The following is a 25,890-nucleotide window of genomic DNA, read 5'->3' as shown; positions in this document are numbered from 1 at the left end:
TAGAGCAGAGAAGAGAATAACAAGTAAAACAGCCTATTTAACCAAAGACTGGAAACTCAAAGTGGCAGATTTCATTCTCCAAAACAGCAATCATAAATAGCAAGAATACATTAAAAATATATACTTTAAGACCAAGAGGAGGTCTTGATTTAACAAACAAATAATCTTGCAAGATATGGTAACACCCACATCATGAATGAATAATACACAGTATACATCACCTAATTAATATTCAAGAGCCAGGCTGATAAGGTTTATAATGGTTAAAGGTGCAGTGTGTAAGTTTTAGCAGCATCTAGTGGTGAAGTTGCGAATTGCAACCAACAAATGTTACGGTGGCCGACAGGAAAAGATGTCGTCGGAGACAGCAGAGAGTAGCCAGTTAGGCAATGAGGTTTCTTTACAAAGATAAATGAAGAAATTAGGTTTACTTTATTATTCAGTAAAACGATATGTTATTGTGAATATTATTGTTACTTGTTCATCATTGTGCCATCATTTTATTCGCTGACTTTAGCTAGCTTCCTTGCACGAAATAGAAATAGAAATTATAGAAATGGCTCATTCTAAGGTAATCAAAACATAACGGTTCATTAAGTAAGGTATAGTAAGGTACGGTAGATATTGCATTTCTGTCAACAGATCCTCCTAAATATTACACAATGCACCTTTAAGTTAATATTGTGAAGTATTTTTTCTTATTTTTAACTAAAATGACATTTTGCAAATATCAAAATTCATAGAAACATGTTATATGAAATTTATTTTGTTGAAAATCAAAAACAAAAAACCTGGCATAAGTAAACAAACAAAACATCTACTGTACCTTGGCATTTTCCTATGATGGATCCAAAGTCATCTCTAGCTGACCTGAAAGAGAGCATGAAGCGCATTGATAAATAAGGCCCAAGGACTTTAACTATGATGATAACAATAAAGATATTGTTCTAAAAAAAAAAAAATCGTTCTAAATATAAACTAACCGCAGAATCCACAGCAGAAATATAATGATAATGGCACAGAGAAATAATATCATTGGAATCACATTTAGAATGATTTTTTTCCAGCTGATGAATAATGAAAATATTGGCAGCCAATCAGAATCCACTCTACTTAAAGCTGGGTACACACCAAAAGATAATCGGGCTGATTTTGGGCCGATTTCCCCCCTTCCGACAATCCTAGCTATGTCCCGATTATATTGATGGTTCAACAGATTATCTTATCAGATTTTCCCTTGGTGTGAGGTGTGTTAAGAGTGTCCGAACCTGATCGGAAGAACGTCGGAGCCGCCCCGATATTCAACGTTTAATAATTACGATCAGAAATCCTGATGTGTGTGTGTGGGGGGGGGGGAACTCCGAGGACAAACGCGCGCACGTTCTGGAGATTATCACGTGAAACGAAACAATATCCAATCAGAAAGCAAGATGATGGAAGACACGGTCATTCTCACACACACACACACACACTTGCAGGAGGCTGAGTGTTAAGGGTTCAGTGAGGTTCTAATATAGAGGGATTAAATAAGTTTTTCTAAAGAGACAATCAATCCAATAAAGAATAAATAAAGACAATAAAGAATGAATATATTTCTGTATAAAAGGTTATATATAATGGTGGGTACAATGGGTTTTTTCACGTGAATTTTCTGTGAAAATCATTCCAAACACTATCATGGCAATTTCTTCCTGCATATCGTCCGCCATGCTTATTCTGAAGTCTCGCGTGATTTTGCGAGCTTTCCTGTGTTCACAGTCGAGACTCTGGTTGAAAATCTGTTTGTGTGTGGTGTGCTGTCTTTGTCACATGATGGCACACCACACATTATAGGAGCAAAACGGTTAAATCTAGGATTTTTTGTCCTCATGTTTGTGGTCTATCACATTTTGAAAATCTTATAAGATGCAAAAAATCTTTCAGTGTGTACCCAGCATTAAAGAACTCAAGCATTTAAAGCAACAAAACTGCATCGCATGCTTAGAATAAACAGAACAACATCACCCGCTAGTGTGGATGCTAATATACAGACCCTTCCCAAAAAATTAGAATATCATGGAAAAGTTTATTTATTTCCATAATTCCATTCAAAACGTTAAACTTCCATAGATTATAGATTCAGGGACCACAACTTAAACGATTTCAAGTATTTAGTTGTTTATTTGTACATAATTTGGGCTTCCAGCTCATAAAACCCACGAAAACAGGATTTCAAAAAATTAGAATATTACATGAAATCACACAGTAATTACACAGTAATTCCATGGTCATTGAACCAGGTTTTGGTTATTTTGGCAGTGTGGGCAGGTGCAAATCCTGCTGGGAAATGAAGTCAGCATCTCCATAAAGCTTGTCTGCTGAAGGAAGCATGAAGTGCTCTGGAAATGTCCTGGTAGACGGCTGCGTTGAGTGGACAGCACAGTGGACCAACACCAGCCGATGACATGGCTCCCCAAACCAACACAGACTGTGGAAACTTCACACTGGACTTCAAGCATCTTGGATTGTGTGCCTCTCCATTCTTCCTCCAGACTCTGGGACCTTGGTTTCCAAATGAGATGCAAAATTTGCTCTCATCAGAAAAGAGGACTTTGGTCCACTGTGCTTTATTAAATCCAGAGTCAACGCAGTCGTCTACCAGGACATGTTCAGAGCACTTCATGGTTCCTTCATTTCCCAGCAGGATTTGCACCGGCCCACACTGCCAAAAGAACCAAAACCTGGTTCAATGACCATGGGATTACTGTGTAATTACTGTGTGATTTCATGTAATATTCTAATTTTTGGAAATCCTGTTTTCGTGGGTTTTATGAGCTGGAAGCCCAAATTATGTACAAATAAACAACTAAATACTTGAAATCGTTTAAGTTGTGGGCCCTGAATCTATAATCTATGGAAGTTTAACGTTTTGAATGGAATTATGGAAATAAATAAACTTTTCCTTGATATTTAAATTTTTTGGAAAGGGTCTGTAGTTATCATTTTAGTTATCGTTCTTGGTGTGAACTGGCCTTCACACTTTACACGACTGTTTTGAGTTCACATCAGCCTCAGTAAGTAAATGTAGTAGAATGGGGAGAAACTATAGGTTTTTTTAGATTAAGAAATTTGATATTTAGGAATTGTTTTCAGAACATCAGGCTCCGAATTTCTTAAATCATGAAGCGTGACACTTTCAATTCTGTGTGAGCTGATTAGCTGGTGCTAGCGTAATAAATCACACCTACTGAAACTGAATTGTACATGAAAACACACGTACATATATTTAAAAATACATCATCTGTGCCAAATCATCAATCTCAGAAATAGCTTTGCTCAGTTGAACAGCACCCGAGACAAGAGGGTGAAAAATTAACCAATTATAGAAAGGGCAAACATTTCCAATCGATGTGCAGAAGTACCTAATTTCCACGCATTGGTCCTGAACCACAGCCAGGAGCTTCCCATTACTGCACAGAAGAAAAATAAATAAATATATAAACAAAATGGGGGGAAAGAAGACAGAATGATTGTGTAAGCAAACATGGGGCCAAAAATAAACATTTCTGACACAGAGAACATTCTCTTCCATCTGGAAATCAATAGCTAATTAAAGCTTGCCATCTCTGCGTGTGTTGCACTGTTTTGCATAACCAGATAACTGGCAGGAACAAGAACAGTGTGAAAAAAAATGAGTTTGATTGAGATTACGTAGCTTGCATCCATAAACAGATGTTTAATTCAAATTGGATATCTCACAAGAACCAAAGCACACAAAATAATGATTTCCTGAAAACCCAAGAAACGTTTCAGGTTGCACATGTAACCATGGTTCCCTGAGAAGGGGAACGAGACACTGCATCCTCTAGAGGTCATGCTGGAGGCGTTCCCCAAAATGTTCTCTGGAGGATGCAGTGCGAGTTCCCATTTTAAAGGAAAACACTGTTGTTGCAGTTATAATGAACCTAAAACAACTCTAGACCCAAAAGAGTCTAAATTAGGCGTTCCCCAAAATGTCCTCTAGAGGACGCAGTGAGAGCTCCCCTTCTCAGGAAACCATGGTTACATGAGTAACCTGAGACGTTCCCCGTCTAATGAGAACTTGCACTGCGTCCTCTAGAGGACATTTTGGGGAACGCCTCCAGCATGACCTCTAGAGGACGCAATGGCTACGTTTACATGCAACCAAATAATCCGTTAGTAATCGGACTGACTGTTTAATCGGACTGAAAAGCCTTCAAGTAAACACCTTAATCGATCCGATTGAGCTCGATCCGAATGAAATTTCGATCGGATTGAAAGGGGTGGTTTACTCCTTTTCTAATCCAATCGAGAGAACATGTAAACACTTGATCGGATTGAAAAGCGAAACTGAAAGGACTGCGCATGTGCAATGACGCTGAAATAGCATAATGACGTATGACGCACGGTACGAGCTGTTGTTCCTGTTATATAAAGTGTCATATCCTCCTGGGACCCAGGAATAGACTTTTGTCCACTGTAGTGGACATTATATTTTAGTGAATTTCTCTGACATCATACATGTCACATGACACAGCCTGGGTGTCCTGTAAAGAGCACACTCAGGGCTTTTCAGAGATACCAAATGTTTGGAGGTTTCACCATGAAAACAACTTCTCCTTGGTCTTTAAAAATGTCTGACATTAATTTAGTGATCTAATGTAGGAAATATGATAGTATATTGTAATCATAATATAAATTGAACTACTTTTCAAATTGTATTTCATAAACCAACATCTCAGGAAAATGTTACGGGGTTTCAAATCAAAAAATGACTTTCTGTTACAGAACAGGGCGTTGATTTCATCCATGTCCACTGTAGAGGACATCATGACTTAAATCATGTTTATCAGGCATTTTGTGAGACACAACAAGTGAATATGGAAATAAATTATACATCAATATTCCAATGAAATATTAGATATTATTATTAAAATGTTGCCAATTATTACTCCAATTATTACACTTCTTTTTTCATTAAATGTTGCTCCAAGAACACATTAATGTGCAAATTAGATACAGTGTATATAGATACATTGCATTGAATGGGAATATTAATTTATGGCCATTTTACCCACATATTGCATAAAGTAAAATGGTGTATCAATTCATTCCATTATATCTTTCATAACATAGTTGAGAATCATCTTTATACAAATTTTGTTTAAAAAAAAATCCTGAAACCCCAAAATTTATTGGTGATTGAAAAAAAAATCCCATTGTTTTTGCCTATACATATAATTTCATGTCATTTTATTTTTTAAACAACTTAGTCCTGGTGTCCACTACAGAGGACATAGCATAACGTATGAATATTATTTTTCAAAAATGTTTTTTTACCATTTGTTTCTTGTGCTCTAAACAATGTGATGACATGAAAAAAAAACTAAATTCAAAAAAAAAAAAAAATTCTGGGTCTCAGGAGAATATAAATGAGTGTCCCGTCATCCTAAAATTCTCCTTTCACTCAGCATCTGTGAAGTGGAGCAGGTCAACATCCCACCAGTCCTGGTTTCAGATTCTCATCCAGAGATGACTGGTTTTGGCCATTTTTACTGCTTGATAAATAGGCTCTAAATAGCACAGCACAACGGTTCATATGCTCATTTACACACAATTATGACCAGAAATGAATAAATATTAAGTCTGCTGTTTTTTCGGTTCCTTGCCACTGTTGCCTTTGGCTTGCTCAGTTGGGGATATTTTGGGGATATTTAATTTAATTTTATCAATCAATAAATTCCACTAGAAACAAACCTTGTTGTATTATTTTAATTTAATACTGTGAAGCTGCTTTGATACAATCTGTATTGTGAAAAGTGCTATACAAATATACTTGACTTGACTTGACTTAAAACAATGTAAGAGAATAGTTAGTATGTGCAAATAGCGGGAAACTCTGTGTATTCGTGCAATGTGCGCATGTCAAAAAATCTATTCCCATTTTAAGCTTGTGACATATAAACGCGCACATCAACCCGATCACATGTTTAGCATTCAGGTAAACACTACATTCAGATTCATCAATCGGATTCAGTCCGATTGAAACAAAAGTTGTGCATGTAAAATTAGCCAGTGTCTCGTTCCCATTCGAAAGGGAGCGTCTCAGGTTTCTCATGTAACCATGGTTCCCTGAGAAGGGGAACAAGACACTGCATCTTCTAGAGGTCACGCTGAAGGCGTTCTCCAAAATGTCCTCTGAAAAGTTCCCATTTTAAAGGAAAACACTGTTGTTGCAGTTATAATGAACCTAAAACAACTCTAGACCCAAAAGAGTCTAAATTAGGGACACAGTATCTTATTCACTTTACTAAGGCAGAGTCAATGAGGTGAGGATGATCGATATACAGCACGTGCAAAAGAGCTTTTCACACTGTAGATGAACCTGCCAAAACATGCCTGGAATAGACTGACCCAAACTCTTTTATGGTATTACCTTGCCAGCACCAATTGCCAGTTCACTTGTTTGGTTGCGAGGCGAACCAGCCCAGGAGGCAGAGTTGAACTGGACGGGCTGAAATGCAGAGAAAAGTACAGAGACTGTACTGAATTATTCAGAAAAGCACATTAAATTGATCAAAAGTGACAGCAAATACATTTACCCATTTACAAAATTTCTATTTCAAATAAATGCTGCTCTTTCTAGTTAAGGAATCCTGAAAACAAATGTATTATGTCTACTACAAAAATATTATAAGAAGCACAACCGAAATGCGGTTGCACAATAAGAAATGCTTCTTGAGACCAAAAGCAGCATATTAGAATATGATTTCTGAAGGATCATGTGACACTGAAGACTGGAGTAATGATGCTGAAAATCCAGCTTTACAATCACAGGAATAATTTACATTTAAAAAAATATTAAAACAGAAAACAGTTATTTTTTAATATTGTAATAATACTGTATTTATGATCAAATGCAGCCTTGATGAGCTTGATATATTATCAATCTAAATACATTATACTTCACTGCAAACACAACAAGAGGAGAGGATATCTCACCTGTACCAAAGGTAGTGCAGAATGAACCTAAAGGGTCCTGGAAGACACAATATTTAGATTGTTGTCTATCATTCAAATAATATGACTGCCATGTTATGCAGTTGTTGGAGTAATGCAAACCAGCTTATACAGACTTTAAAAAATATAATCAGTGTTGTTATTGTTACCTAAATTAAAATAAATAAATTAAAATAAAAGGTAAAAATTTGAATATTAGATGAAAAACTTAAACTTAAAAAATTTGAACTTTGAACAGATATTGCCTTGGCAACTAACTGAATTAAGTTGAAGTACTAAGAAATGCAAATGCTATATAGAAATATAAATAAAAAAATATGAATGGAAATTTTTTTTAAAAATTTACTGTAAAACTGAAAATATAAATAAGCTCATTCGAAATTAGTTCATACAATTAATACAAATTATGATATAAATACAAAAATAACAATAAAAAATAATATAATTTTACATTTCAATATTTCTCATGATTAAACTGGAAATAATCTGACTTCACAAGTAGATTTATAAACAACTTGATTTGGACTACAAAATTGATGTGATTAGGATCAGATATTGTATAATTCCAACGTTTATTTTATATTGAGTAAACATGTCTGGCAAATAAACACATTCACATGGCAACACTGTTCTCTGTAAAGCTGCTTTGGAATGATGGCTGTGTCTCAAGCATGTGACAACACTGGCATTGCAGTCTTCACAATCTTTACCGAACTAACTTACCTAAAACATGTTCAATATTACTGACTATAATTATGCAACCCCTCCGGATTTATATATATATATATATTACATCTTGCAAACATGTTCTGCATCTTATCCTTGCTGTTCATACCTGTTACTGCCTTTGCAACGAGTGATGAGTTGTGTTCCTTCAATCCACGTAGCTGGGGGGGTGAAATCAAACACAAAAAGCATGATTTCACACTCACAGTATGTGTATAAACAGGACTGTGTGTATCAGCTGGTACTAGCCTGTTAAATGGACAATTTAAGCATATCAACTTGCACCTACTCCCAAAACAAGCAGCTGGAGATTATACGTGAGTGACAATATACAAATAAATGTATATGAAAAGCTTTAAATCATCATGAAGATATTTATTACATAATAATAATAATAATATTTACAGAATATAACCCGTGGATGATGGAACTTGGTTACGTGGCTCAGAACAACTTGCGCAGAACTGATCTGATATAAAACATATCGGGTGAGAAAATAATTTATTCAAAGAAAGTTGGAATATTTCGACAAACCTGCGTGTCTGTTTCGGATGGCCATTCTGTGTTAACAAGTAAATCGTATAATATATTCTCCTCTTCGTCTTCCAGAATAATATCACCTGCCATGTTTTCAATGAACTGGAAGGCACACGCGTCACACTACGGCGGCCTGCGAGGTACATATAAAGGGGCCGATGATCTTTTCAATTTTGCGTCGGATTATCTATAAGTTGTTTTCTCAACGTATATGTAATTAAAATGTTAATTGTATTAATTTTGCATTTACTTTATATATTTTCTGTCATTAAAAACAAAAACAGCGGAACTGAAGCGAGGAAGCGCAATCCGCACGGACCGATTTTTCCAACTTGCACCCTAAAAGAAAACCAGCAGACACGTTACTTCCGGTGAGAGACTCGCAGTCGCAGGAGTTTGACAACATGGCAGCTTACGGCGGTGAGATTTACCTGTCAACATTTATTAATAAATTGAGTGTGGTTATTAAACTGTGTGAAATTATATCTACTTATTTTGACTTCCAGAAATGGGAGTGATGCCTGAAATTGCACAGGCGGTGGAAGAAATGGACTGGCTGTGAGTTGTCTCCTAGTTCAGGGGTTTTCAATATTTTTGACCACACTTCGAAAACCCCTGTCATAGTTCTTACACGCCTCATAAGTTAGTAATCCATGCATAATTAAAGTAGGTATTGATTTGATCTTCTCTTTCAGGTTGCCAACAGACATTCAGGCCGAATCCATCCCGTTGATTCTGGGTGGAGGAGACGTGCTTATGGTGAGATCAGCGTCATAACCAGTGCAGTGTGTGTGTGTGTGTGTGTGTGTGTGTGTGTGTGTGATGATCACCACCTCTGTACTCACCTGTGTGTGTGTGTTTATGTTCACAGGCTGCTGAGACTGGGAGTGGAAAAACTGGAGTGAGTGTGAAACCTTTCTCATAAATCAATGCCGAGTGTGGGTTTTTTGGGGACTGTGCACTTTGTTATAAAAAATATATTCTATATTCTGTTTTATTAAATATAGTATATATATATAATGTATGGGAAATGTGAACACAAAATTAATGTGGTCTTGTAGGCCTTCAGTATTCCAGTCATCCAAATAGTCTACGAGACCCTTAAAGACCATCTGGAGGGGAAGAAGGGACGCAGTGCTGTGAAGACAGGAGGAGCAGGTATTAAACTATCATCCTTCAACTAATATATACAGTACCAGTCAAAAGTTTGGAAACATTACTATTTTTAATGTTTTTGAAAGAAGTCTCTTATGCTCATCAAGCCTGCAGTTAAAAAACAAACAAAAAAACAGTAATATTATGAAATGCCAAATTTGTATGGAACACTAAATCTAAGCTAAGCTAAGAGGAATTCTAGGTGGACACTTAAACATCCGGAGTCTGATGCCAAAGTTGGATCAAGTTCATATTCTTTTGACTGAATCAAATTTAGATTACATTTGTTTGAGTGAAACATGGCTTCAAGGTAATATCCCTACAAACATGGTAGATGTCCCTGGCTATGTCTGTTTTAGAAAAGACAGATCATCTGGTAAGGGTGGTGGGGTGTTGATCTATATTAGAGAAACGTTTAAATGTATAAGAGTTGATCTAAATACAGAAATTGAATGTTTAGCCTTAAAAGTGATACTTTCTCCTCGAATGCAATTTAATATTGTTGTTTTATATAATCCTCCATCACACACTCTTTCTTTTTATGATGATATGAAGGAACTATTGGAAATGTTTGATAATTCTATTGAAACAATATTTTATGGTGATTTTAATATAAATTGGGCAGATAAAAGTCGAAGACAAAAGTTAAAAAATAATGATGTCCAAATTTAATTATGATCAGTTGATAAAAAAGCCGACAAGAGTGACCAGAACTAGTAAGACTTTGATAGATCTTATTTTTACTAATAGGGAAGAGCGTATTATAAAAAATTATAATCTACTGACAGGTTTATCAGATCATAATATGATATTAACAGTAAGGAAATTAACTAAACAACGACTAAAGCAATTCAAAAACCAGAGACCAGATAGAATTAAGTTTGGGATACCGAAATCTAAAGTAGGTCAATTTGAAATAGAGATCAATAAAGCTGATTGGGATAATATATTACAGATAAATGAGGGAAACTTGTGTTGCACTTCCTTAACTGAAATTGTAACTAATTTGGTAAACAAATATTATATCCCTATGAAATGCTCAAGGAAAATTGTATCATTACCATGGTTAAACAGTGATATTCGTAATCTTATGAAAAAAAGAGACCAAGCTTTAAAAACGGCATTATCTTCTAAATTAAATACAGATAATTTAATCTATAAAGGTCTCCGAAACAAAGTCGTACAAGAATTACGGAAGTCAAAAATATCACATTATACTCAAATAATAGAGAGTGCCAAAGGTCAAAGTACAACCCTATGGAAACAATTAAATAATTTAACAAATAAAACTCAAAAGCAGCAAACAATCAAAGAGCTACAAATAGATGGAAAAGTAATTGATGATAAAGATTCATTAGCATATGAGTTTAATACATATTTTATAAGTTCAGTAGATGAATTGGCTCAAAATTTTAAACCAATATCATTAAATAATAAGGTGGAGGATGAGCTACCAAATTCATTTTTTATTAAGGAGATTGAAGAAAATAGAATAACTGAAATTGTAAAGCTTCTACCAAATTCAACTGCAAAAGATGTTTACAATTTAGATATTAATTTGATAAAAAAAATATAGCTCCGTGATGATAGCTCCGTTAACTCATTTGACAAATGTATCAATTAGAGACTGTGTTTTCCCTAACACTTGGAAAAAGGCTGTAGTTACACCGCTCTTTAAATCAGGGGATCCAAGGCTGATTTCAAATTATCGACCAATATCAATCTTGCCAGTTATGTCAAAGGTTTTGGAGAAGGTTGTAGCTGAACAGTTAATACACTATCTAGAGAGTAAAAACTTCCTACATAAACATCAATTTGGTTTTAGAGCTCTGCATTCCACAGAAACAGCTATATGTTATTTCTTGGAAAAAGCTAGACATTCTTTGGATCAGGGACATGTGATGGGAGCAGTATTCATTGACCTAAAAAAGGCATTCGACACAGTTAATCACACTATTCTTTTATCTAAATTGAGTGCATTTAATTTTAGTAAACGTTCAATTGAGTGGTTTACCTCTTATTTAAATCTAAGAGATCAGTGTGTTAAAATTGAGGATACAAAATCATTGCATATGAGAAACAAAATGGGCTTACCACAAGGCTCAATCTTAGGCCCCTTGCTTTTCAGTTTGTTTATAAATGATCTACCATGTTGTTGTCCAGATGTTGAATGTCAGCTTTATGCTGATGACACAGTCATTTATACATCGGCTAAGTCATCTGCCAAGGTTGCTGCAGTTTTAAATGAACAAATGGAAAGGATATCTATATGGCTCCAGGAAAATCATCTTACTCTGAATGTTAAGAAAACTGTCTTTATGTGCTTTTCTAATAGAAAGCAAAAAGATAAAGTAATAATTCGAGTAAATAATAAAGAAATAGAGGAGGTAGATGAGTTTAATTTTTTAGGTGTTGTTTTAGACTCACAACTTAAATTTGATAAACATATAAAAAAGCTCTCAAAAATGGTAAGGATTAACCTAAATTGTTTCAGACTTATTAGAAAATATATCTCAATTGAGGCAGCACATCTTTTTATGCATGCAATGATTTTGTCCCGCATTTCATATTGTATTACAGTTTGGACTCAAACAAGTGATTCCTTAATTAAAAAAATTGAAATGTTATATAATCGAGCTCTGAAAATAATGGATAAAAAGTCAAATCGATGGCATCACTGCAACGTTTTAAAAAAATTTAATATGTTAAGTTTTACAAATTTTAAAAATTTGATATATATAAAATTGATTTTTAAATGTTTACACAATAAGGCACCATCTGTTCTATGTAATTTGTAAAGAGACAGGATGATATAAATAGAATCACTAGGAGTTCAGCAGGTGGGAATTGTAGGATTAATTTTCGTAGAACTACACAAGGGCAAATAGCCTTTTCCGTTGAGGGCTCCAAACTTTGGAACCTGTTGCCGAATGAGTTTAAGGCAATACTTGAAATAAAGTCCTTTACATTAAAGGTAAAGCGGTGGTTTAAAATAAACCAGAACTGTACGCATATTTAAATGTAGTAATTTTTGTATGTAAAAGTATAATGTAATGTAAACGTTCTTTTTTAATGCTAGAGTCGATAGCTCCATTTTAATATGTATAATTTAGGTAGGTATTTGAATGTCTATAAGTGACATATTGTGGTAGTTTTATTCTATGAGTAGTAGTTTTGTTTTTTGTTTTTATTTTTTATTTTGTTTAGAAAAGCCTTTCTAGGGACCTGAGATGCAAATTAGCTTTTGCTATACTCTCTATGTGCAATACATACTTTCCAGTTTTGACTGGGATCTTGTTTTTTTGTACTGTCCCTATACAAATAAACTTATAAATAAATAAAATAAATAAATAAAATATTATTACAATTTAAAATAATGGTTCTCTTTTTTAATATATTTTAAAATGTAATTTATTTGTGTGATGCAATTTTTCATTTTTCATCAGCAAGTACTCCAGTCTTTGGTGTCTTATGATCTTTCAGAAATCATTCTAATATGATGATTTGATACTCAGTTATTATCAATGATGGAAACTAATATATTTTTTTGGAATACTTTTTTCAGGATTCATTGATGAGTAAAACGTTAACAGCATTTATTCATAAAAACAGCATTTATTCAAAATAAAAACATTTCTAACAATATAAATCGTTACCATCACCTTTTATCAATTTAACGCATCCTTGTTGAATTAAAGTACTAATTTCTTTAAAAAAAAAAAAAGTTATTGTTCCCAAACTTTTGAACGGTAGTGTATATTGTTACAAAAGATTTCTATTCTAAATAAATACAGTTCTTTTTAACTTTTTATTCATCAAATAATCCTGAAAAAAGTATCTCAGGTTATAAATAAAATATTAAGCAGCACAACTGTTTCCAACATTGATCATAAATCAGCATATTAGAATGATTTCTGAAGGATCATGTGACACTGAAAACCAGAAAAATGCTGCTGAAAATTCAGCTTTGCATCACAAAAATAAATGATATTTTAAAGTATATTAAAATAGATAACCATTATTTTAAATTGCAATACTATTTCACAATATAACTGTTTTTCTGTATTTTTAATCAAATAAATGCAGGCTTGATGAACATAAGAGACTTCTTTTAAAAACGTTAAAAATAGTAATGTTTCCAAACTTTTGACTGGTACTGTATATATATATATATATATATACATAGCCTTGGTCTCTCTTATTTTACATTGACATACCATCAATAACATAACCATCAATTTTTATTTATTTTTTTAAAGATATTTGTTCAACAGAAGACAATTAAACATGATTAACTTTACCTTCAATGTCTGAAGTATTTCGAGACGGCTAGCGAATTTCATTTCAGAAACTACTTTCCTGACATTTGCTCTCATATATTTGATAAATTATTATTTTCAATTCATTGATTGTTGTTCCTGGATTTGTCGTCCACCCCAGTTTTCAATAAATGGCAGATGAACCCCTATGACAGAAGTCCAGCATTTGGTAAGTGTTTAACATTTATATGTAAAAGTATCTTCATTGTGATTCTGCAATCTTATTTTAACTTCTTTGTTGCAACCCTAGGCGTAATTTGCAGGTGGGACATGTCTCCACCACTTTTTGCTAAGGTCGATATTGTCCCCAACACTTTTGAAACATCTCGCGGCACGAATGTACCAATACAAATAAATAAAAAATCTCCAATTAACTAGCAGAGCATTCATTTAGTTCGTTTGTTAAATAAGAGGCGATCTAGCGCTGAAATGTGTTGTTTTTAAATCAAGTGATCAAAGTGCTCGTTGCCGCTGCGATCAGTGGCGCGGATACTGTGTTCTCTTGTGGCTCGCGCACTGTCTTCACTCGGATGCGTGCTTCTATCCGTTGTGGAGAGACTCTCTATTCGTTCCGGTGAAATTACAAAACAAAATGCACACAAACGTGTCCCTGCCTGATATACAACCACTGATAAACATAATCGGTTTTGATGAGAAAAAAAAAAAAAAAACTATTCATGTGCGGATTAGAACCCAAAACCACTGGACACGCTTGGCAAAAGTTCTGCCACTGGACCGTTTAAATACACGCTTAAGATAGTCAGATCTATGTATTTATTCACATGAAAATTCTCGTCACTAGCAACTAGGGCTGCACGATTTGGGGAAAATGTCATATTGTGATAATTGAGGTCAATATTGCAATTGCGATATGCAATATAATAAACAAATGGTTTCATGAGTCAACTTGCTTGGTTCTCAAGGAAAATAAATGCACACACAGATTAGTGATAATCTGCCTAAAGAAAAAAGTTCTTTAGTCAAGAGCAGTGAATGTTTTTCTCTGTTCCCTTTGTTCTTTGATTAACTTTAGCGACAGATATAATTAGTGGCTACTGTGTACTGTCCCTTTAAGACCAGCCGCTGCTGACAGAGACGCGGATCTCACACGCGCCTCATTCTCTCACGAGTCACAACTCTTCACGTTCATCACTACTCTTATGTTATTAAGATACTCGACAAAAAGACATTTTGGCATAATTGTGTGTGTTATTGTTCGTTCAAGCTCGAAAGAGAGCTGTATTCTGGCATGCTGTTTTGTGCGCACGCACGATATTAGCGCGAGTCTTTCTGTGTGTCACAGTTAGGACATTCACAGGCAGCGAGCTCTTTTTTGTCTTATCACGCATGAATGGTTTAAAAGCATTTGCATGAATAAGAGCGGGATCATGTAACACTAGCCAAAGGATGCCAAAAATTAACAGATGCTGCGTTAATTGCGTTAACAGCGCTAATTTGTTTATTTAATATAAAATCGCAGCATTTTGCGTCATATAATCGCGTAGGCTTGACATCGCGATTGCGATATGATTAACCGTGCAGCACTACTAACAACATATATTAGACCTCATTAAACGACTAATTAAACCCAATGTAGGCCTACTATTTAAATCGATTGCTGGACATCGTAATGTTATTGTACATACATCTGATTTATGATTTAGCATTGTGTTAGCAATGTCCCACACACTTTTTAAAACAAAGTTACGCCACTGGTTGCAACAAAATTATATATATATATTTTTTTTTTTCCTCAGCTATTGGTGCTGATGGCCTGTGCTGTCAGAGCAGAGAGTTCAAAGAATGGCATGGCTGTCGTTCAACCAAAGGAGTCACAAAAGGTAAGAGAACATCCTTTTTGAGTGTTCTGTCTAAAAACCAAGGGAATCCTGTAAGATTCATTCTTCACTCCTTTTTCTCCAGGGAGATATTATTATGAAGTGACCTGTCACGATCAGGGGCTGTGTAGGGTGGGCTGGTCTTCTACCCAGGCATCACTGGACTTGGGTATGTTTCAGTGTGACCTCATTACATTAATCTGGTTATAACATAACTTCAGTTATAATATTGTTTGTTATTGTGTTTTTACCCCTCTCTTAGGAACGGATAAATATGGATTTGGCTTCGGAGGAACTGGAAAGAAGTCTCACAATAAGCAGTTTGACAGTTATGGAGAGGTAAGGCATAATGAGGGCCTTTGATTTGATACTCCACTTTTAGAGGTTTGACATGATTTATGTCTTTTCCAGGAATTCACTATGCACGACACCATCGGATGCTACATAGATGTGGATAAAGGCCATGTGTCATTCTCTAAAAATGGTTAGGTTTGTTTTTATGCCTTTGAGATATTTTTATTAAATAAATGAATAACATTTCATATAATTGAGCATGCTGTCATACATATGGCATGTTGAATGTCATTCAGGTCACACTTAGATTATTATTATTTTTATTTTATTTTTAATTAATGCTTTTATTTAGCAAGGATGGAATAAATTGATTAAAAGTGACATAAGATAGTTATAAAGATTTCTATTTCAAATAAATGCTGTTCTTTTGCATTTCTATTAATCAAAGACTCCTGAAAAAAATGGTTTCCACAAAAAAAATTAAGCGGTATGACTGTTTTCAACATTGATGATAATAATGAGAAATGTTTCTTGAGCACCAAATCAGCATATTAGAATGATTGCTGAAGGATCATGTGATGATAAAATGATGAAAACTCAGCGTTGCCATTACAGGAAAATTATTTTTTTTCATTTTTTTGTAATGGTTGTAACAAGCCTTGGTGGTGAGCATATGAGATTTCTTTTAAAAACATTAAACTGGGTTCCCACGGGTCCTTGAAATCCTTGAAAGTTTGTAAATCTGAAAAAAAAAAAATTCAAGGACCTGGAAAGTTTTTGAAAATAAACATACAGGTCCTTGAAAGTGATTGAATTTATTTTGTGCGAGAAGTTTTCTGGAAAAAAATCCATATTATTCCCTCAAGTCCACTAATGTGTTATTGCTTGCTTGATTTACGCTAGTTACGTGCATTTATACGTTGCCATGACAAACGAAGAGTTTTTTTAAATTATTTTTTTATCATTGTTGTGTTTGACACATGAAAACTGTAACTATGTATCTTACAAGGTAGCACGATGTAACCATGCTGTCACTTGAAATCTGTCCCCACTTTAAGTCCTTGAATTTGAGGGTATTGGACCTGGAAAGTCCTTGAAAGGTCCTTGAATTTGAAGTTAACCAAGGTCTGGGAACCCTGATTAAAATCTTACTGACCCCAAATTTTGAAACTAGTGTATAAATGTTTTGTATCACAATATTTCTTTGGTACCAGTGTATGCAGCCTTTTAATGCAAATGCCACTGTAATTGATTCCTGATTGGCTTTCCCAGGTAATGATCTGGGTTTGGCTTTTGAGATTCCTCCGCAGCTGAAGAACCAGCCCTTCTTTGCTTCCTGTGTGCTGAAGGTATCTGGCACATACACAACTAGCTACTCTTTACATATAATAAACAACCTTCTCGTTGCTACGTAACGTTTCTCTTACACACCAGCTATTCTTAAAATGTGTATTTATGTCAATCAAACACAGAATGCTGAGCTGAAATTCAACTTTGGCGATGAACCTTTAAAAAACCAACCTAAAGATGGATATGTGGCCCTGAACCAGGCTTCAGATGGTCATGTGGTCAAATCCAGCCAGACAGGTGAGCTTCAAATCAAGTTAATCGCTTACTGCCTGCAGGGCTTGTATTAATGTTCAATGTGTCATGTGTTTTTGTCCTCAGGCAGTGCTAAAGTGAGTCAGGTCAAAGCCAGTTCTAACGCCCCCAAAGCGCTCATCATTGAGCCGTCGAAAGAGCTGGCTGAACAAACCCTCAATAATGTCAACCAGTTCAAGAAATATGTTGACAATCCCAAACTAAGGTGAGCTGAGATTGACACAGGAGCTGCAGCGAGTTTGAGTATTGTAGTGTCTGGTGATGGTTTGGCGTTAACTGAACATCATGATGTTATTGCAGGGAACTTCTGATAATCGGAGGAGTGGCTGCTAAAGAACAGCTCTCCGTTTTAGAAAGTGGGGTAAGTGTCCAAAGGGCGGTATATCGAGTTTGTAAGATATATCAATATATTTTTTTTGAAACGATAGAATGAGGCAATACCGTTTATATCAATAGGCTACTGTAGTTTGATACGAACACATCTGAAAAAAAGCGGAGGACGCAGTGTGAGCTGCTGCATTGAAAGTACATAGTACAATTTGTCCTAAACATGTTATATTAAGGCAGGGTTCCTCAAACTCGGTCCTGGAGGGCCACTGTCCTGCACAGTTTAGCTCCAACCCTGATCAAACACACTTAGCTGTGAGTTTCTAGTGATCCTGAAGACATTGATTAACTTGCTCAGGTGTGTTTGATCAGTGTTGGAGCTAAACTCTGCAGGACAGCGGCCCTCCAGGACCGAGTTTGAAGAACCCTGTATTAAGGGCTTCAAAATAACTGGTAAGATATAGTTAACAAGTTTAAAGCAGCTTGCCCAGTCAGATGCTCTGACAGATACTGTTGCTGACTGACAGATTGCGCTGTTTAATGCATTTGAGATGTGGTGCTTTCCTTTTACATTTCACAGGTATATTCTCCATCTGTAAATGTTTGAAAGTCAAACATTTGTCCATTTCACTGTTAGGGGAGGACGAGCCTTCTGCAAGTGAATCTCTGCTAAAATCCAAGCTTCCGTGAATAAGCGCGCCAAACCGAATAGTAGCGCAATAATTCAGACTAAAATATACGGTAACACTTTATAATAACTGCACGCTATTAATCATTAGGTAAGCATTAGTTAACAGTTAATTTGTCATTTATAAAGCATTAATAGACATTAATTAGCAGTTTATAAATGCAGTTATAAATGCTTTGTTCTTGATTTTAAAGCATATCTATTATGTGTTTAATAATTGTATTTTCATACTTTATTAATGATCAATTTATCATTTCTAAATAAAGTATTGCATTATTTACAAACCGGTTATTCAGGAGTTGGTTCAGAAGATCACTTAGAAGTAAATGATTAATAAACTGTTTAAATGCATATTATTATTCAGACATATAGTAATAGTTACTTAGTGTGTTAATAAATGCTTTATTAACATGTATTTCTACTGTAATTCAGGGTTAATTCAGGTAGTTATAAAGCATTTAGTAGTGGTCAGTTCACTATTTTTGTGAGCTCATCTAAAGTGAGGACTAGTTATGCCTTAAGCATTTACAAAGGAGATTTAAAGGGTGTTAAATATTTCTATGTTCTCTATCGCTGTTGTGTTTGTTTCCTTTTTCTGTTTAGAAGAGAAATGAGCCTTTAAATCTCCTTTGTAAATGATTTACAAAGCATATCTAGTCCTCACTATAAATGAGCTCAAAAATAGTTAACTGACCACTACTAAATGCTTTATAACTACCTGCATTTACTACATTTACTTACACTTTCTAAGTGATCTTATTAATCAATGACAACACCTAGTTTGTAAATAATGGTAAATAATGTAACTGGTTTGTAAATAATGCTATACTTCATTTAGAAATGATAAATTGATCATTAATAAAGTATGAAAATACAATTATTAAACACATTATAGATTTGCTTATAAATCAAGAATAAAGCATTTATAGCTATATTTAAAAACTGCTTATTAATGTCTATTAATGCTTTATAAATGATGAATTAACTGTTTAGTAATGCTTAATAATGCTTAAGTTATTATAAAGTGTTACCAAATATGCATATTGCTAAAATGTTTGTTGTTGGAGACAATGAATGTGCTATATGTGGAATTTTAAACCTACAAGTATGTTTTATGAAAGTTACCATTATAATGGGGTAATCAAATGCAGGCTAATATAATTAGTCTGTGCTTTTGTTTTTATTTTCATTTTTAGTTTAGCCTTTAGTCAATTTAAAAACAAAAGCATTATTTTTGTTTTTAGATTATAATGTTTCAATGCTAGAATGTAATGTGATTCTAACCACCTTTTTGCACATAGCCTACATTACATTCACTATATTTGTTTCCATATCCTTTAATATCAAAATTGTTTGTAGGTTATCATTGGGCAGGATGTAAAATAATTTAAAAAAAAAAAATAAATACAGATTTTCTTTATCCAAATAGAAAAACGTAGAAAGTACCGAGATACATATCACCATTTAACCAAAAAATACCGAGATATGATTTTTTTTGGCCATATCTCCCAGCCCTAATACAGTACTGTTCAAAAGCTTAAGAATTTAGGATGCATTACATGGATCAAAAGTAAAGACATGTATAATGTTAGAAAATATTTCTATTTCAAATAAACGCTGTACTTTTGAACTTTCAATGAATCCTGTAAAAATCACAGTTTTCACACAAAAAAGAAATTTAAAAGTAGCACAACTGTTTTCAACATTGATAATGAGAAATGTTTCTTGAGCACCAAATCAGCACATTAGAATGATTTCTGAAGGATCATGTGGCACTGAAGACTGGAGTCATGGTGGTCTTGGACTGAAAAAGGTTGAAGATCCCTGTCTTAGACCATAATATAGAATTCAAAACATTAGACTATAATACAGTTTAGAACCATTTACAACATTAAACAAAGTTTACAATACTATGTATCTTTCTGTATGAATACTTGATCACTTCATTGTCCTTTTAGGTTGACATTGTGGTTGGGACCCCAGGAAGACTGGATGATCTCATATCCACAGGAAAGCTGGATCTATCCCAAGTCCGCTTCCTGGTGCTGGATGAGTGTGTACGTTGAACACTTAAGCTTATGCAATTCTGTACAGTTTAGCATTAAAGGAATAGGAGTTCATTGCATGCTGTTGATTTCACTGTAAATAATTTTGACTTTTAACTAAAATTGAATGTGATGTTTTAATAAAAACTAGTATAAATGTTTACCATCATCAAGATTATTAGCTTAACATATGGGAAAGTGTACAAAAGAAGTGCTTTTATTCTGGTTTAATTAATGTGTTCAGGATGGACTTCTCTCAGCTGGCTACACAGACTTCATCATGAGGGTCTACAACCAGATCCCTCAGGTGACCTCAGACGGCAAGAGACTACAGGTGAGCAAAGCTCTGATGTCTGTTTCCCATGAATATGCATTAGAGTTGTTCATAAATGAAGCACGTGTGTTTTGTAGGTGATCGTTTGCTCTGCCACGCTGCACTCGTTCGATGTGAAGAAGCTCTCAGAGAAGATCATGCATTTCCCCACGTGGGTGGATCTGAAGGGAGAAGATTCGGTACCAGAAACGGTTCATCACGTGGTGGTGCCAGTCAACCCAAAAAATGACAGGCTTTGGGAGAAACTGGGAAAGAACCACATCAGGGTACATATGTAGCAAACATCTCACTTCATCATGCCTTTGCCTAAATCTACAAAAAGTCTAAATCAGTGAGGTTGTGTCTTCCCAGACGGATGAAGTTCATGCCAAGGATGACACGCGACCTGGAGCCAACACCCCAGGTATGAATCATCCAGAAATATATGAATGCTTCCATGCTCGTATTATCAATTGTGAACATTTCAGAAGGACCTTGACTTGGTCTGATATAAAGGTCTTGCGGTGAATCATTTTATATGGCTTTATCAGAGATGTGGTCAGAGGCCATTAAGATTCTGAAGGGAGAGTATGCGATCAGAGCCATTAAGGAGCATAAGATGGATCAGGCCATCATCTTCTGCAGGACAAAGATCGACTGCGACAATATGGAGCAGCACTTCATCAAGCAGGGAGGAGGTGAGGCGCGCTTTTAGTCGAACGGCCATTATATGCAATCACATCTGGATGCAAACATTTGGCTTTTACTACAGGGCCAGACAAGAAAGGACACCAGTTTTCTTGTGTCTGTCTTCATGGTGACAGGAAACCAAATGAGCGTAAATATAACTTGGAGCGATTCAAGGTAAAGAAAAAATGAATAAATCGTGCCATTGAATAACTTTATTAATTATAGTCACTTATAAAAGTATTCTTTTATCATCCTCACTTTAGAAACAGGAAGTGAAGTTTCTGATTTGCACAGATGTGGCTGCTAGAGGAATCGATATCCGTGGTGTTCCTTACGGTAAGATTTTCTCTGTTTACGTTTCCTATAACTAGTATACGGAATTATTTTTAATTATCATTGTTTTTTGCCACAATAATAACTTTTAGTAATATATATATATAGATGAATATACTATTAAAGTTGCCCTAGAATGGATTGTTTTATTATTGTATAATGTTTCCTGGGGTGCCCTTATAATGTTAGTATGTTTTTTAGATCTAAAGTTGTTATAATTTAGAAATAAAAGGCATTTTTCCTAGCCTGATTTGAGCCTCTGATTTGAACGCTCTGTTTGAAGGGGCGTGTCTGCTGTGAGACTTCAGTGTAAACGCCCTCTGCTGTGATTGGCTGCTGAGAGACTTCAGTGTAAACGCCCTCTGCTGTGATTGGCTGACATGCTTGCATATGAAATATCTGGCATTACATGTAGAGCTATCTGGAAAACTTTTACTATTACAGCTATTATACGTTTTTACTATTACAGCTATCGGGATTAACGAATCATGAGAAGTTTTTTAAGTATTTAGATCTATTCCCATCACATAAAAGGTTGCAGTGATGAGCATTGAGCAGATGACAGCCTGTTGATCGCGTGAATGAAGATCTTATCACTGCAACGCAGTTTCTGCGAGAAACGACGTGAAGTTGAGCGTTTAGTCACTGGCTTGATTTACTGATGCATAAACAGTATTGAACGACTTTGAGAGAAAGATTATCTGTCTGAACTTGAACAATTACACATCAGAAATTCACATAACCCACTGGTTCTTCAGAGGCTCAGATGAAGGAACTAAAAAAATACTTTTGTGTTCATTTGTACATCCAAACACTGAGCAACTGCCACGCTTCGCTCGCTCGTTTGCAAGCCATGATGTCTCTCGAGGAAAAAACAATATCGCGCTGGATCTAGATAACACAGTGTAAATTATCGTTAATAAAATCACTACTTACCGCTTGCGGGAATATAACGTTAGTTGAAATTGCCCCCTTCGTCCGTTTGAGACGCCGAGAGAAGCCTGGCTGCTTGATATTGTTCCAGGTTAGAAAAACAGTCTGTGGTGAAATGGGCAGAGCAACTAACAACTTCTAATTAAACTGTAGCGGTATCCGATTATAGATAGATAGATAGATAGATAGATAGATAGATAGATAGATAGATAGATAGATAGATGTGATTCGCCTGTTTTTCAGGGGTGAAAAAAACGAGATTTAAATAAGAAGGAGAAAACTATGGTGTTTGAGACTCACTGTATGTCATGTCCATGTACTGAACTCTTGTTATTTAACTATGCCAAGATAAATTCAATTTCACATTCTAGGGCACCTTTAATATTCATGCCAATTTAATTTGCAAAATGATTGCAATTGTTTAACTGTCAAGTTAAATTGCTTAATTTATGCAAAAAATAAATGCATAGGCCATGAACAGTTGTTTTCTGTTAAATGCACAGAGTTGTTGAGTGCTGTTTAACAAATCCAGCAACGTGCCTTTTATTAATAGACCTGTTTAAAAAACATAAGTTCAATTCAATCAAGCCTATCTGAAATGAATTCAGAAACGGATAATTGCATTATTGCTTTCTGTTTTGCAGTGATAAACGTGACTCTGCCAGATGAGAAGCAGAACTATGTTCACCGCATTGGAAGAGTTGGCAGAGCGGACAGGTGACGGCCAGCGCTTGTCTCGTATCATTACGTGTAGATTGCAATCTGTCAGTCTTTGTGTGAATATTTGTGATGTCCCTACAGGATGGGTTTGGCTATATCCCTGGTTGCAATGGAGAAAGAGAAAGTAAGTAGGAAGTACAGGAGAACTGGTGTAAAAGTATAAATGTATTTTGTTTGTGTGTATGTTGTTAAAGGGATAGTTCACTTTGAAATTAAACTTTGGTATGTTTTAGCTTACCTCAAGGGCATCCAAGATGTAGGTGACTTTGTTTCCGCAGTAGTTTCAATTTTGATATTTTTAGGTCAAACCGTTCTTGTCTGTCAGTCGTATAATGCAGGTCTATGGTCACTATCTGAAAGAGCATGCACAGAGTCCAAATTAAACAATTCCCCATCGTAAGTACACATTGATGGCCTAAGACACGAAACGAGCGGTTTGTGTGAGAAAACGAACAGTATTTATATATATATATAGTAGCCGTCTTACCTACAATCTCTGTTCTGTGTAAACAATGAGTGACGTACACGCGCAAGAGATCACTTCCGGCGCTTTCCGGCGCTTACGCAGACTAAGCCAGAACGCACTCACACGTCACACACCAGGAAGCGCGCGCGCCCTCAGATCACTTGGATGTGGCTGTGTACAAGAGGTAAAAACGATATAAATACTGTTCGGTTTCTCACACAAACCGCTCGTTTCGTGTCTTAGGCCATCAATGTGTACTTACGATGGGGAATTGTTTAATTTGGACTTCTCTGCGCATGCTCTTTCAGATAGTGACCATAGACCTGCATTATATGACTGACAGACAAGAACGGTTTGACCTAAAAATATCAAAATTGAAACCACTGCGGAAACAAAGACACCTACATCTTGGATGCCCTTGAGGTAAGCTAAAACATACCAAAATTTAATTTCAAAGTGAACTATCCCTTTAAGTGTGTGTTTGTGTGTGGTGCACACAGGTGTGGTACCACGTTTGTGCCAGCAGAGGGAAAGGCTGCTATAACACCAAACTCAAAGAGAGCGGAGGATGCACTATTTGGTACAACGAGAAAGAGGTGAGAACTGCATTTGCATGACATTAACAATATTCTAACTTATTTTATCCTTATTCTAATTGTGCTTCTGTTTTAGTTGTTGTCAGAAGTCGAGGAGCATCTGAAATGTACCATTACTCAGTGTGAACCTGACATCAAAGTTCCTGTTGATGAATTTGACGGCAAAGTGACGTACGGGCAGCGCAGGGCTACCGGGGGTGAGTGTTTTCACATGTCCTGCTTGTAGGCCATTCATGTTGTATCTCTATCACTCATCTCCATATCTATTCCCACACCCACACCCCCACACCCCAGGTGGTCTCTATAAGGGCCATGTGGATATATTGGCCCCGACCGTACAGGAACTGGCCAACCTGGAGAGAGAGGCACAAACTTCCTTCCTTCAACTCAGCTATCTACCCAACCAGCTCTTTAAAGCATTCTAGAAACACACTCGCATGCCTCAAATAATCACAAATGAAGACGCTAGAGGACAAGAATGTTTGTCACTAACTTTACATAATAAATGTATTTAATTTCTGGTTCATGTGGTTTGAATGCAAATTTGAAATTTGCTTGTGCTATTATTTACTTTTCTTTGATCAATTGATTGTTTTCAATTGATTTTCTTTAATATTTTAAATATTGAAGAAATGTAAAAATTGGTTTTGTTTGCAAGTGGTCAACCTGAAATAAATGAAAAGAGCATAATGCTTCTGTTTTCTTCAGTTATTGTGTTTACAACATATAAGCAGAGCTCATCTTTACAGTATTTGAGAAAACTCCAGTGAAATTTAAATTTTAATCAAATGGAAAGAGGCAGTCGATGGAAAATTTTCTCTTTTTTTACTAAAAAAATCTAAAAAATATTATTTAAATATTATTTTCATATAATTAGAGCTAAACAATCTATTATAAATGTATTATTTATACTATAGGCTACTAATCACAATAAGCGTACGTTAAATAACGTACGCCAAATAACAAGCACATGAAAAAAATTCAACAGATTTTTTCAAACAATGTTTAAAAATGCTGAATTTTTTTTTTGTTTATATTAAATGTATATGATTATGTAATCTATAGGGTTTCTTGCAACAGAATTTCAGTCAACCATACTCACTATGCTCCAGTACCTCACACTAACACTAGATGGCGGGCTTGTCCTAATGAAGAGATGTCCACTCTCTTAGGACTGCTGAGACGTCCATTGTAGGCTTCATGTCATAAGCACTGCTTTTATTTATAGTTGAGCAAAGTCCGAAAGAGGGCAATGAAGTTAAATGTCATTAATAATGTGAAATTGCAT

General features: G+C 35.3%; 2 protein-coding genes across 3 annotated transcripts in view; one reads left to right on the top strand and one right to left on the bottom strand.

Annotated features, from left to right (window-relative positions):
- The window catches only part of nbas (NBAS subunit of NRZ tethering complex), a 194,546-nt gene extending 186,133 nt beyond the window's left edge, over positions 1-8,413 (bottom strand). For both annotated transcript variants that reach the window (XM_079887640.1, XM_079887641.1), the window contains exons 1-6: positions 8,281-8,413; positions 7,856-7,907; positions 7,003-7,039; positions 6,437-6,514; positions 3,402-3,449; positions 827-870 (exon numbers count right to left, since the gene is read on the bottom strand). In XM_079887640.1, coding sequence (XP_079743766.1) covers positions 827-870; positions 3,402-3,449; positions 6,437-6,514; positions 7,003-7,039; positions 7,856-7,907; positions 8,281-8,373 — 352 coding nt within the window. In that variant the 5' untranslated portion in view covers positions 8,374-8,413. The remainder of the gene's footprint in view (positions 1-826; positions 871-3,401; positions 3,450-6,436; positions 6,515-7,002; positions 7,040-7,855; positions 7,908-8,280) is intronic.
- A 207-nt stretch (positions 8,414-8,620) lies between these two features.
- ddx1 (DEAD (Asp-Glu-Ala-Asp) box helicase 1) lies at positions 8,621-25,297 on the top strand. Its single transcript, XM_079887642.1, has 26 exons — positions 8,621-8,703; positions 8,790-8,841; positions 8,979-9,042; positions 9,155-9,184; positions 9,345-9,441; positions 13,879-13,926; positions 15,515-15,598; positions 15,681-15,764; positions 15,858-15,934; positions 16,007-16,079; positions 17,162-17,238; positions 17,362-17,476; positions 17,558-17,696; positions 17,792-17,852; positions 20,465-20,563; positions 20,796-20,885; positions 20,963-21,151; positions 21,237-21,288; positions 21,416-21,562; positions 21,637-21,728; positions 21,818-21,890; positions 23,465-23,537; positions 23,622-23,664; positions 24,507-24,602; positions 24,679-24,799; positions 24,897-25,297. Exons 1-26 carry the CDS (start codon positions 8,688-8,690, stop codon positions 25,025-25,027), a joined length of 2,223 nt encoding a protein of 740 aa, XP_079743768.1. The 5' UTR covers positions 8,621-8,687; the 3' UTR covers positions 25,028-25,297.
- The last annotated feature ends 593 nt before the right edge of the window (positions 25,298-25,890 follow it).

The sequence above is a fragment of the Squalius cephalus genome, assembly GCF_949319135.1.
Source record: "Squalius cephalus genome assembly, chromosome: 12".
Classification (NCBI taxonomy): Eukaryota; Metazoa; Chordata; class Actinopteri; order Cypriniformes; family Leuciscidae; genus Squalius; species Squalius cephalus.
The sequence above is the reverse complement of the archived record's forward strand: the minus strand, read 5'-3'. Positions and strand labels throughout refer to the sequence as shown.